Source organism: Lepidothrix coronata, unplaced genomic scaffold (genome assembly GCF_001604755.1).
Source record: "Lepidothrix coronata isolate B3197 unplaced genomic scaffold, Lepidothrix_coronata-1.0 Scaffold14, whole genome shotgun sequence".
NCBI lineage: Eukaryota > Metazoa > Chordata > Aves > Passeriformes > Pipridae > Lepidothrix > Lepidothrix coronata.
In genome coordinates, this window is record NW_016690194.1 from 6,475,117 (window position 1) to 6,489,678 (window position 14,562).

At 38.3% G+C, this 14,562-nt stretch overlaps 1 protein-coding gene across 10 annotated transcripts in view; it reads left to right on the forward strand.

The window, feature by feature from the left end:
* Positions 1-14,562, forward strand: part of MSH3 (mutS homolog 3) — a 94,824-nt gene that overhangs the window by 36,695 nt on the left and 43,567 nt on the right. For all 10 annotated transcript variants that reach the window (XM_017806222.1, XM_017806229.1, XM_017806225.1 and 7 more), the window contains exons 11-13: positions 3,518-3,602; positions 4,171-4,280; positions 13,367-13,499. In XM_017806222.1, the coding sequence (XP_017661711.1) occupies positions 3,518-3,602; positions 4,171-4,280; positions 13,367-13,499 (328 nt within the window). The remainder of the gene's footprint in view (positions 1-3,517; positions 3,603-4,170; positions 4,281-13,366; positions 13,500-14,562) is intronic.

Below are 14,562 nucleotides of genomic sequence, written 5' to 3' on the forward strand. Positions count from 1 at the left end.
TTTTGTTTGAAAAATCATCATTTGCATAGCAGTTGCTGGGAAGATGTGTCTCAGTGTATTTTGATTTTACCTATATGTTTTCCAGCATATTGGAGATGGAAGAGAGAGACTGTAGTTTGTAAACTTTGAACAGTGATGGATGATCTTCCATAAATGCAGGGAATGGTACACAACACAAAAAGGGATTCAGATCAGAAGTTCTAGCCTTGTGGCACTATTCATTAATGTTTTCAAACCTGGCTAATTAAATACAAAACATAGTCTGGACTTGATGTCCTTTACTACTTAGACTGTGGTAATGTCTTTCATACGTAACAAAAACTATGCTTCTGCAAAATGGAGAGACTTGGTTTTACTTCTTAAAGCTTTTAGGGATTCCTGCAACTTTTGTCTTTATAGGTTTATTCTGTGTTTTATTCACCCTCAGAGATCTCAAAGACATGGCCTCTAGAGGTCTGTAAAAGGTAATTGAGCAAAGATCTGCTGCTTTCAGTACAGTGTCTTGCATCTTCACTCAGGAATTTTACAGATTTCCAGAATTAAAGTAGTTGAAAACTACTGATCTGAATACCATGCATTCACTTAGGCTGGGTTACTGAGTATGAAATTACATATAATATTTCCTGTGCAGAGAATAATTAATAAAGCATTAAAAAGGCTGTTCACTGCAAGCTTCTCTGCAGGCAAAATCACAGAATGGTTTGGGTTGGAAGGGACCTTAAAGCCCATCCAGTTCCACCCCCTGCCATGAACAGGGATACCTTCCACTATCCCAGGTTGCTCCAAGCCCCATCTAACCTGGCGTTAGATATTTCCAGGGATGGAACAGCCACAGCATCTCTGGGCAACCTGTGCCAGGGCCTCACCACCCTCACAGGGAAGAATTTCTTCCTAAAACTGAATGGCTCCTATTTTAGTTTAAAGCTCTTTCCCCTGTCACTAACTGCCCCTGTAAAAGTCAGTCAGTCTCTTTTTTTATAAGCCCCCCATAAGTACTACCAGAATGACCAAGATGATCCAGTTTCAGCAGTAACACATTAGAATGGAAGCCTGAGGATGTAGTTTACTGTCCTAAAGCAGTCACAGCAACCCTTTCATACTCATTGTCTTGTGTGGTTCTGCTCTGAAAAGTCATTTTATGGTATAATACTCCTTGTCATGAGTATTCCCCATAAGGTTCCTAAACTTTCCTAGAAGTTGTGTTTGTTTCCTCTTTTTCTTTTTCTAAGCCCAGAAATGACATGATCCTACCTTGTTGTGCTCCTCAGTTGCCATCTGTTTCCATCACTTGTGTTTTGTCCTCTTTGAGTGCTTGAGACCATTGCAAGTCTGCTCTTTGAAACTCAGGTCACGCTGTCACCTACAGAAGGAGTTATGTCTTTGTGATCCGGTCAAAATGGTCTTTGAAGGGTCATTTTTAGTGGTTCAAGAGATGGCTGATAGCAGTGCATTAGCATTTCACACAAGGATTGTGTTGAGATCTTTGCTGCAAAACCAGCACTGACTTAATAGTTGTTTACAGCCTTATTCTTATGCCATTTGATCTCTAAATTCCCTACAAAGAGTCTGGTTTTTTCACATTTTTACAAGTTCTGATTCCAAGCTGAAGGAAGATGAGAGGGTGGAAGCAAAACATGTTCTGAGCTGTGACATCTGGAATTATTGGTTGGGTATACACTGCACTTGATCTTGACTATTTTTCATATACTCCAAGCTCTCAATTGCCAGGATTAATAGCAGAGTGAAGTAACTCAGATAAAGAAAACACCTGGATAATGTAAGACACACATAATTTATGCTGTGAAAACAACTTTTGCTTGTCTGATTCTGAATGAATAGTAAATACACTGTGCAGTGGAACAGAGTGAGTTGTCTTCATGTACTCCTGAGCAACCTTGCTGTGAGCAGTGTGGTCTGTGTTAAGTGCTCTATGGGGAAGCACAAGAACCAGTAAATCCACCTAAAAGAATCCTTTTCACTTTTGAGAAGAGGTGGAAAAGCTTGATTCTCACTCAGCTGGGTTTAAGAGGTCACAGACTCGAGTTGTAGCAAATAGGAAAACTGTTGTTTAGGTGAGTCCTGGAAGCAGAAGAGGTACTTTCAGAAGAGCAGATGGGATTTGTTGTTGGCTGTAGGCATGGGGAAAATGTAGGCAAGCAGAAATCATTCCTAATTAATTTTTGCCAGCATCAGCAATTGTGACTAAAGATAATAAAAGGAAGTATTGTTTTGTTGCTTACAAGTTTGTGTACTTTGGAAAGTACTGTGGGTTTTGCCTCAAGTTTTGTTTTGCTGGTCAGTTTTGCTGGTTGCTGGAATAGCACACAAAGCCGAATAATTATGCCTATGGATACAGTTCTGAATCAGCTGTACTTCCAACCAGTCATTCTTCAGGGCCCTCAGTTTAATCTGCTTTTTTTTTAATTCTGTGAAAAATACTTCAAATTTGACCCATTATTTAGGAAGAAATTTGCCAGCAGGCCCAAACACCTGCATACAACATAAATATATAACATTAGTCTCTAAGTATTTCATGTTTCTGGAAGTTTTGGTACTGTTTTTGTTTTTAATGTAGCAGCTGTGTGTGCTACACACAGAAAAGTTAGAGCATTCGCGTGCTTCTCCAGAGGATTTAAAATCGAATACACTGAAAACAATTCTGTGAAAGGTCAAGAAAAGAATTTTAAATCCTGCCCAGCAAGTTGTTCTGCTTAATCTAAGACAATAAAGAGTGTCCTAGATTCTGTGCAAAGGGCAGTCAGCAGTATGATTAACCCAGACAATCATGACTTCGTTTGTCAGAAACATTTAGTGAGGATCTTGCACTTCATGGTTCAAACTACAATGTGTGTGTGTTTGAGACTGAAATAATTTTCATATCTAATAAGATTACACATCTAACACAATTATTTTTTTAGTGTTGATTCTAAAGCAACACAGCCTTTGGGTTGGTCTCATCTAGTTCTGTTAAGGAGTATCAAAAAGTCCAGTAATTTTGGTCATGGTTATTTCACATCAAAACCAAAATCATACAATGTAAATATACTGTATATTTATTTTCCTAAATAATTGTACTGGTAGCAGTAGTAATAAAAAAAGAATATGTGTTTTGATATGCTTTTTTGATGGTGAATTGTGTTAAAAGTCTGTTCCACTCTTGAAGTATTGATTATTTGTCCTGTCTCTGCTTAGTTGTAGACTGAATAAATTAGCCATTTAGTGTCAAAGGATTAGATAACAGGAGAGCTGGATTTTATTCTGAGCTTTGTCAGAGTCATTGCAGGAGACTGGGAAGTGAGTCTTAAACAAAAAAAGTGATTTTTTTTCCAAACAGTAAGTTAAAATAAGTTATTAGTATTCAGTTCTTTTATTTAAATAGATTTTGATTTCTTACTTGACTTTTTTTTAATTTATTTTGCATAACTAATGAATTATCTAACATGAGGAACTTGGCAGTGTTTCACTGTTCTGTCTGTGCCTGAATTAAAGATATAACATATGAAATTCCTCTCCCCAGAAATTTCAAACAGTTGTCCAGTGAAACTGAATACATGACAATTAATGGGACAACAATGAAAAATCTTGAAATTTTGCAGAATCAGGTAAGGACAAACGTAATTTTTTTTAATAAATGCTGCCTTCCCAATGAAATTGGTTAAATTGCTTGCAAATTTCACCCAAAAAGCTTGAATTATTTTAAATGGGATTAGACTGAAGGTGGATCACATTTTCAGAGGCATAAATCAAAGTTCATCTGTACTGGCTTTCAGTATGAGTTAGGAACCTTATTGTACTTGGACTAACAAAGAACTTTACTTGAGCAACTTAAGTTCTTGAGCAAGAACTGCAGTTGAGGGATATGTCTGTGGTAGGGTCTGTTCTTTTGCTCCTGCTGAGAGCTTTATGCACAGAACTTAACTCCACTTGCTTAATTTATTCCAGTCAATTACTAAAAAGATTTTCTGGCTAAAGGAAAAGCATACTTAAATATCTTATGACTCTTGGAGGTACTTTATATAATGTATTGTTGGTGGGTGAGATTGGTAAATGAACATGCAGTTAGCATATCTTAAAGCCTAAACAAAATGTTTTATATAACATGGTGGAGATCTTTCCACTACAACACTGACTGCTCAGCTAAAAATAATGAAGATGTTTTTATTATTTTAGATGGACATGAAAACAAAAGGAAGTCTGCTCTGGGTCTTGAATCATACTAAAACTTCCTTTGGACGTCGAAGACTGAAGAAATGGGTGACCCAGCCTCTCATGAAATCCAGGTGAGATAGTTCTTCATCCTGGGCTAAATCTGTGTTTATAGTGGTGTTGAATGTATTTGTTTGTCCTGAAGGCCTGAGATCCACAGGGGAGTTTGCATAGGAAATTATACAACAGAAGATGTGGATGTTATAAATTGGTTTGAAAGGCTTAAACTGCTCTGTTTGGGCACAGATAAATAGTAGTGGGTTTGGACCAGGTTAGAAATTCCTTTGCAGAAATCAGATTTGGTACAATTCTAATTCAGTATCCTTTTTGACAGTGAACGAGGATGACCCAGTATTGGAGGTTGTTTTATTCCTAAACTTGCCAATAAATGATGGATGTCTTCCTTGCTTCGCAAATATTTACATCCTTACTATGTTTAATTTCTTCTACAGTAGCTGTGGATGTTTTTGTTATCTCTGTATACAATGGGAAAGTGTTCCTTTTTACTAATTATGAAATGTGATGATTGTTTGGTCACTCCTGTATTTTGACCTGTCCTTTTTTTATCAGTGCTTTAGAAATGTTTTGTTTTGTGACACTGTCATGCAAGTTTTCACTTGCCTTGGTTTTGAAAGGGACTCCATCATATCTGGTTTATCTTTGCAGACTTTATTGGAGTATTGTACCTGAATGTGTAGTAATTGACAGTATTGACTCCATTGAATGTTTTTTCCCTACATTTTAATTTTTTGGATCTGTTCTTTTAAATGTGCCTTTCCTCAGCATTGTCCATGTAGAATTTACTTAATTCTAAATAATTTCTTTGTTCCCTTCAGCTGTAGCATATAGAAAATCCTTTTGCGTTGGTTATCTAAAATATTTTTCCCTTCTGTTTTACTTTTGTAAATATATTAAACAGTTTTTATGTTTATTATTTTTCACCAGTTTAAAATGGTGAGGTAATTCAGTGTTTTAGCATCTTGCTGTTGTTGATAATTTACAAATGTTTTTTCAGAAGGATTTTTTTTTCCTTGACCAAATTTTATATGTGAAAGCACTGTACTTCTGAAGCATCACTGCTTAATTTTCTTATTAGCCTTTTGTAATAAGTTAATTTCAGTGTGCCTTTCTTTTTTTTAATTGTTCTTTCATATGTCTTACCCACTTCCAAAAGGCCTTTGATGTAACTATCCTAAAAAGTACTGGGCTTAATGGAAGTTAATTAGGGCCTTGTGTTCACCTTAAAAGCATGTAGGCAGAATTTCTGAGCCACTTTGTGGAAATAAATGGAAGTAAATTAGTTTATTTCTCTTCCTGCCCTTATGACCTTTTGGGATTTGTGGAGTTGTCAGCGGAGGGAGCCAGAGCTCTGGGGATGGAGAGCTGGAGAGGACCTGCCTCCAGCCATTTTGCCCCTAAATCATCCCCTGTGTGATCCAGGAGGTGAAATACCATTCACAGTAAAACAGAGTCCTTTTCCAGGCAGGTAGAAAACTGCTTGCCTGTAGACTCCAGGCATTCTTTTTTAACCAGTATATTTAGTTTAGATTCTCCCTTGCCTCAGTGCAGAGCCAGTTCAAAAGTTTGTAGTCCTTTTTTCTTGTCTTATTCCTTTTCTCTTTCCTGCTTCTAGAGAGTGATGCTTGACATTTTTCAGGCTTCTGTGGCTGGAGATGACAGTGCTCCTCAGCTGAAGTTAGAAAAGCTACTTTGCTCTGTGTATTTCTCCATTTCTGACTCTAAGTTGTAATTTCAGGTACTTAGTGCATCAGACATCCGGTAATATTGTTCCCAGTAATGCACACAAATGCACTTAGAGAACATTTTGTAATTGTAATTCACCTGAGCCTCCTGGAGAGACATTTTCAGAGGAAGTCAGGTTTCTGCACTGCGTCTTTCCCAGTATGTGGGTAGGTGTATCAAAAAGTGAGAGAGTGTAATTACTGCTTTATGCCTTAGAGTTGAAAATCACTTGGAATGATGACTAAACTTCCTGTGGAGAAGCCATACCTTAGGTTGAATAAAGGTAAAATGTGTACAGACAGCTCATTTTGGCAAACTTGAAGATACTCTTCAGATGATTGGTGATGTAGTACATGTAGAAACAAGATTTGTACATTTGTTAAAAAAAGAAAAGTCAAAAAAAGGCTTAACCAGGAAAGGTGTGATGTCCTTACTTACTCACCTGGCTATACAAAGATGATGAGGCAAGAGTGGATCAGTCATTGATGACTGAGCTTTTTAGGAGGAATCAGGAAAGTATTTTTTTGCAAAGTTATGTATTGTGGATTACAGAAACCTTCTCTTACCTTTGACATTCAAGTTCCACCCAGTGCCTTCCTTGCCTGACTTTGTAAGGGTAGTGGAAAGAAAAGGAAACGGAAGGCTTGGAACATTTCTTAGTGAATGAAATATGCAGCTTCCTAGTCAGGCAGTGGAGTTTCAGCAGGGTAAGGAGTAGAGCTGTGTATTATCACACTCAGCAGCCAAAGGGTTCAGGACTGGCCTCAAGATACATATTGTAGCACAGTGTGATCTTTGTGTCTTTGTCTATGTGCAACATTTACAAATAGTTTATTTCCTAATGCAAAATAAATCTCAGAACCCTTGAAGTGGATATGAAAGTTACTGTTTTTCAATGGCTACAGGAGAAGGAGAAAGAAGAGCTTCACACAGGCCTTGTTGAGCAAACCTGGCTCTGATTTGCACCTCTTGTTTTGTTGTGTATTGTGGGAATGTTGTCCTGTGGTGGTGGTACAGAGGAAAGGGTGAGAAAGTTGTTGCCCTGCACATGAACAATCTGAGACCTCTGCAAAATGTGTCTTTCCTTGTCTCTGTTACATCCATGGCTGCCACCTCCCACCTTCATCTTTGCAGTTCCCTTTCCTAGGTGTTATGACTGTCTCCAAGACACAGCAGTGCTGCTTGCCCATCTTCAGTCCAAACAGAACACACAAATAAATACTGCATCCTGGGTATTAATCTGTGTCTGTGCCTTGCTCAGTTGCTGTTTTTTGCACAATTTGTAGGAAATCTGCTTTCTTGAGATCAAACACCTTCCTTTGTCTTGTCAGGGTTGGCTGGAGTTGAACAGAGAGTTCAAAATTGATGTTTAAATCTCAAGGAAGATAAAAAATGGTATGCATTTAGAGAGTTGCTGAAAACATTTCAGCCTTTGCTTTGTGGTTTACAAAACCCAAAATTGTAATTACCCCTCAAAAACTAGATTTCCATTTTTTCTCCCCTGTGGTTCTAGTATACTTTGTCCCCCATTTCCTCCAGTTCTGGATGAGATGATGCTTTTATTCAGGTGGAATTGAAGCCTTGTAGGATGGTATTGATAATTACCATTAGTCTGAATACGCTCTGTCTGCAAGAGCATAGAATGACTGTAAATTTAAGAAATTCAGAACTGCACAGTTCGGGACTGCTGACAGTTCCTTATGTACTATTAAAGAAGAGGAAGAGTGTAAATTGGTATTACTAATGCAACATGACTTTTATTTGGAGGATATGTACTGTAGAACGGAGTAGAAGAGGGTCTCTTTATAGTCATGTTGGCAATGACATCTTTTTAATATAAAATATTATCTTGTTCTAAATACTCTCACTTTGAATGCAATGAGTGCTGTTTTATTTATACTTCAATGCATGAAGTACAATCCTAAAGGAAAGTCTTTCAAGTTTGACTTTGGTCTTGTTCCCATAATTAAAATGTTGGGCAGTAAAACAAAATTCCAAAAGGTCCTTGAAGAAACCAGTTTAATTCACAGTTAAACTGGTTGCCATTTGATACCATCATCATCCACAGCAGGATTAGAATATACTTCTTTTTTTGCAATAGTGATTTATGACTAAAATCCACCAATCCTACAGCACAGCTAAATTTTCCTCCTAAAAATAATGATTTTATAGCATCACTGCCAGTATAAAATGCACAAATGCAGGTTACAGCATATGCCTGAGATCTCAAAATTGTTGTAGGAAAGAAAAAGATTGCAGCATCATCACATGTGTTCATTCATTTTTGCTAGCTGTGTTTTGGTCTCATTGAATGCTGTGTCTAATTCCTTATCAATGGAGCAATCAGGCCTTCATTCAGGGTGGCTGAAGTGGCCAACCGTTCCCTTTTTAGGCACAAATAGCTGAAAAACATTGTGTGTGAACATAAACAAAAGTGTTTGATTGCCATTTGCATATCTTTTAACAGATGTGAAGATAAAGTTTAGAGTACTTGTATGTTGCTGTTAAGTATTTGAGATCCATTCAAGAATATTGTCCTGCATATTTATTTAGGGGAACGCTGGACCTCTCTGGAGAGGCTTGAGACATTAGGAGTTTGGAGAGTAAAAAGTTAAAAACAAGTGAGCAGATCCAGAAGGATGTTAATTTTTTTAGGTTTCACTTAAATTTCACTCTAGTAAATGTGAAGTAGTTACCCTTGTTTGTACTTTTTTCATTGGTGCCCATGTGTGAAATTCCAGTGGTCATTCCAGCAAATTTTAACAAATTTAACAAATCTAGATTCATCCCATGAAGTTAGCCTGTTTCTAACTTAGATACTTGGTAAAAAAGCCTCGAGGGGAAGGGAGCTCCCAAGATCTGTTGATGCAACATCAGAAGTCAGAGGGTCTGCAAAAGTTAATACAGTTTTATTAGTAAATTACACACTTGGCAGGGAAATCATGTGTTAGTCCCTCATCTCCTGTTGTAAGCACATGGCAGTGGGGTTTGAACAGAGGGGTAAGGTGGAAGGGAAGAGTGATAGGGAGATGGATTAAAGAGGGGGAGAAAGAGAGGGAGAAAAGAGAGGTCACCAGTCCGGGCTCCAGCATTGGTGCAACTGGTAGGGTGTGCAGGATCCTGGGGTTGTGCCCAGGCTTTGAGGGGGCACCTTTTTACAGGTAAGTTTTGCTGTCCTGGAGATCAGTTTCTTGCTTTCTATGCAAATTAGTTCTCGTATGCAGTCTGTTCCAGACCTTTCTGGAGATAGGTCAGAGGCTTTGGGGGCATTTGGTGATCTTGATCCGTCCGTACAGTCCGTGCCCACTTCCTGGCATGATTCCTGCACCTGTGCTGTGTTGTCCTTCTCTCCAACAGACAAATCAAGGACATTTGTCCCGGAAGAGTGCTGCCCTTCCTCCGCATGGCCCCTTCTCCAGCCACAACAGTCACTGGCTGGCATTGCCAGTGTCCCTGGCTGGCTCTGGAGCCAGCCAGCTGTCAGTTTGACACACACACTTTATCCCTCTGACCTTCCAGCTTCTGCAATGAGCCAGTTTTTCATCTGCTTGTTCTTTAAAAAATCATACACAGCGTATAGATTGCACTGTGGTAATTCTACCATGGCCTTGGGTTTTGATGGCATTAGTTGCTTGTCGTGAAAGGGAGTGGTCTGAAGCATAAAACACTCTGTACAGTTTAACGAGGTCTTTAACTTAATCAACTCATCCAAAGTCTTCATTCACGAACCATGTTCTGAAGGAAAGTCAGAAAAAAAGCGTATTGTGTGAGTGAGTAACTTAAATAATATATTTTCATTCTTTACAATGCTGTAGTTAGGAGGCTGCTAGGCTTTGATTTAGATAATATAGTTTATGTAAAGTAGCGTTTATTGTTTCATAGCCTTCATTATATTTTTTAAAGGTTGAATTCCTGTGATTGACAGTTCTACATACCACTGTGGTTTCTAAACAGATTTAATAGAATTAATTTCAGTTGTACACACTGTACTTGAGCTATGTCCTTAGCATGATGAATGGACTCATACTATGTGCATTTATTGTAAGTTAATAGACTTCTGATAAATTTGTATTTATTTACCTTGTATAAAAATAAAAGGTTATACAAATGAAAATGTTCTGTCATTCTTATATAGCAGCTACATTATCAGTTTCACTCTGCCTCAAATGTAATGATATATTATCATATCTAAAAATGTCAGGTTTGCTTTGCTGTAGGAGAGATCAGCAGATCTGTTACCACTCCAGCAACCAGCAAGCCTATTTAGACTGCTCAGATGTTTATTCAGAGCAATGCTTTTGGATCTGCAGCCTTCTGCTTTGTCAAAATAATTTTTAGTTTGGGATTCAAATATCTATGTATTTTCTAATTTTCTATATTGTTCACATATTTAGCAGCAGAATAACACAGGGAAATATGTTGTTATTTCATTTCAAGTAGTTCTTTTCAATGACTAGAATAAAAATTCTGCAGGTAGATTTTGATCTGTTTAAATACACTGCAAAGTGATTTTAGTATTGTAATAATGATGCTATTCTTAGATGGGGAGTACAGCAGAAGTAAGTGTATTGCTTTTAGTCAACTGAATTATGTTACATTATTTCTCTGAAGATTGTTTGGAAAATTGGATAAAGCTCAGATTGCCGACATGTTTTATACAGAAGAGAAAGAACAGACTAATACTGCACCTAAGTAGAGCATGAAGTAGTAGCCAGTTTGGCTGGCTGTTGAGTTCCTTTATATAGTGTTAGATTCAGATTTTCTGGGGGTGAAATTCTTTTCCAGACCATGTAGAGATTAGAAACCCCAGACTAATTCATATATGCTGAATAACTCTGCAATACAGAACAAATTTGTTTAGCAGCTGATCAGTGCAATATGTATATACTGGCCCTCAACAAAATGTTCATTAATTTAAGTATATGTATTTAAAGTTTAAAAGCATACTTTGAAATTCATCCTCTGTTTTTATCATCTCATCCCAGTCCCCCCTTCCTCATGCACATCATATTTCACACAATTTTTTGCTGTACTTCCTGTTTGAAATAGGAATCCCACTATGTTTTTTTACAGGTGGGAAAAAATGGGTCATTTGGTACTGAATGCCATTTTTTTGACCCTTTCTTGTTTGTAGGATTAAAGCAGAAAAACTGTATGGATGCTTAGTTTTAGATTACTGGAGCTCCAGTAACACAGCCATATGTGAGGATGATTAAAGTGCAGATTAAGCTTTGTAGGGAGAAGTTTTTCAAATATCTGCATCTATTTTACATATCACTGCAAGTTTTTAGTTGACCTAGATATAATAGTGCTGTTTAAATTAAGTGACAGAGTTGTGCTGCTTACAAGGCTTTTTATAATAAAAAATACCGGTTATTATCTTCTTTAAGGTACATATGCTTATAATTTAACAGTTCAGTACTCCCTCATGCACAGGAGTGTTCCATGATCTCAAGTACAGCAAACTTTAATAATTTTCCATGAAAATGTAATTGTGACTGGTGACGCTGACCTTTTAGGGTATCAGTGTAACTGTTTGCTGGCTTTAGAACTATGCACTCAGGGTGTTTTATTACTCTGTCATTGATACTGACACTTCTCCATTCTCTCTCCATTATCCAGCTGTTGCTGAGAGCATCTCACTAACTGATGCACAAGGCTTAAATCTCTGCCTGGCATGCCCTGTGTGGGTGCCAAGAGCCTGATGTTTGGTTGTTTGGTTGCATAACTGTGACTCTGTCAGCGCACACCAGATCCGTGATCGTGGCTCTGGGATCAGATTTAAGGCTTAGCTCTGTCCTTTGCTGTTGCTGCTGCTTCTAGGTCTCCTGGCTGCCCAGAGGAGCAGGATAAATGTTTGGCTGAGTGCGTTTGGCACTGCTGGAGGAGTGAAGCAGGTATTCTTGCGACCTGCAGCAGGGCTGCCAGGCACAGCCTGTGAGGTCTGACCCTTCTGTTTCCCTCAGGGTTGGGGGGGAAAAGCAGTCTTTTAGAATAGTGGAGTATTTTTGGTGCTCTGGTGCTATCAGGGAGTCTGCTGTGCAGTTCAGAGATAACAGTGAGTTCCCAAGGTGTCCAGGTCCAGGCACCAGAGGCTGTCCTCAGTTCACACAGAGGCACTGGAAGGTCCATCTACCTGTGGTCCAGGTGGATGGTAGGACAGTGCAAATCCTGGTGTTGTACAACAGGGCTGCTCTTGGGATGAAGGTGTGTCATTTGTGGCAGAGGAGGGGATGATTTGGCTGCTTTGGTATAAAGCAGTGTGTCACTGGAAGAATCCCGGCGGTCAGGCGCTGTTACATTTGTTTGTCTGAGTGCACACTCATTCCTGATGTTCTCCCTTTCACATACAGTACAATAAAAGTTCAAGAACTCTTAGATTTAGCTGTCTTCAGGGCCAGAGGCCTCTGTCTGCCAGGCTGTTGTAATGTCTGCAGCCTGTGGAGGTGCCTGATTTCACTGATTTCCTCGTGGGCAGCATTTGGTAGCAATGGAAAGTGGCACAGCAGTTCTGCAATAAAAGCCATGGCCAAGACAGGCAATTTCCCCAAAACCATTTATTTTTATTGCATCCTTGCTTCCCATTCCTCTGTGCTGGCTGAGCTCAGAGCATCTGACTGGTCCAGGAGAACAGGTGTGGGGGGGTTTTGCACACATGTTTTGGATACATCCATTTACCCCTACTCTCAGTCTTTTCCTAGAAAGCAGCAATAAGGCAATTTGGTTGCACAAAAAGAAGAGATGGAGTTTACCTTATCTCTGCACTCTACAGCCCGTCCATGCATATGTTGGAAATAAATGTAGATTTGGGGTGAAACTTGACAGTAGTTGTCCATTTTTACAGCTCTTTTCTTACAGTGGCTTTAAGAATATGATTGAAAGGAAGGTGTAAAGAACCACAGAATTGTTTCTTCACATCAGAAAATGTTTTCTCATTAGTTGACTTCAGTCCTGAAATACAGAGATTAATGTTACAGGTTTTAACAAAAAAAAAAAAGTAAAAAGCCCAGCATGGTTTGATCTATGTAATTACCAATCAGTGGTCTGGATCAAATGTAGAGGGGTAAAATGGGAAGTAGTAGGTACAACCTGTTGGAATAAAGTATGTTGTGTAGAGTTCAAATGTAAACTCTGTCTGCCCATCCTCTGTCTGTAAATTTAAGGTTGGATATTCAGGATTCAGTGTTAGTCATATTATTTACCACCAGAAGTACATGTAGAGTTGGGCACGGAAGTGTATATTTGGCTATTTTGAGCACAAAGAGAGGAGAATGGATCTTACTTGTGTTTTTAATAAAATCTCAAAATCTTCTGCATTCCTTAATTCCCCTAAAACAAACTGAAGGAAGAGGTTCACTGGATGTATGCCTTCTACTAGAGAAATACAAGTGTTAATTATTGTCTTATTCTTTTACAGTGAAATAAATGCCCGGCTTGATGCTGTGTCTGAAATTCTGCTGTCAGAATCCAACGTGTTTGGTCAGATTCAAAATCTTCTTTGTAAGCTGCCAGATTTAGAGAGAGGCCTCTGCAGTGTTTTTCACAAAAAGGTATAACCATAATTACAAGGGGTTATTATTTTCTAAACAGCATCATTCTGTCCTAGAGTATTTCCTTTGGGTTTGCATGTTTGTTTAAAAATGTTTTATTCTTAGCAAAACTGAGGCTGACATAATAAAGGGATGCAAGTTTATAAAAATTAGATTTGGTAGAATCTTACTTTTTTATCAGTGATGTGCTGATAGAAGAAAGTATGAGTAGGGTTCTAGAATACATACACTGGATTGGTAATGCTAAGATTTAGTGGCTGGATTCAGTGAGATGAGATGGTGCAATAGGCCCTTGTGCCATAAATTACTATTTCCCTTTAAAACAAAGCATTGTGTCCCTATGCTTATCTAAAATCACACTTGCAAGTGAAACCACTTGGCTCTAGTTAGCTGTTTTCAAATGAATGTTAATCTGTTTATAAATTCTGTAGTTTGGATATCACTTCTGCATTTCAATAAGAATCACTTGTAATGAGACACTGACAATTCTGTAGCAGATTAATGTGCTAATAGCACCTGTGCTGTACTTTATGTTCATTTATTTCACTGTTCTATTTAGAGGTTTTGTCAGTTTGTTTTAGATAAAGGAATAGGTAGGTAGAACAAGAGCCAGGCTGTAATTTTTTGGATAGTACAGCACAAAGTTTTCCTCTGTCTGAAAATCTGAAACCCAGTTTTTTAAAGCCCTGTTGTGTTGCAGTGTTTGGCACGTGGAAAGACTTGTGTATTTCAATGAATGGATACAGAGGTCCAGCCATAAGGAAGGTTGTGAAAAGAGGGAGTGTACACCAATTTGCCCATCCTCTAAAATTAACCATATTCACATGATAAAATTGTTTGGGTGTCATGGTTTGAGATAGCTCTAAAATCCAATCTCCTAGTCTAAGCCCCTTCCTACATCTCAACCTAATGTGAGATGGGTTTTTCCAGACAAAACACACCAGACTCAAAGTGGGGGAAAGGGAATATATTACAATGACTGTACAATAAATACCATATCACATTATACACACGATCACAATATCTCTACCATGACATATAGTATTTACAATGGACCAGATCT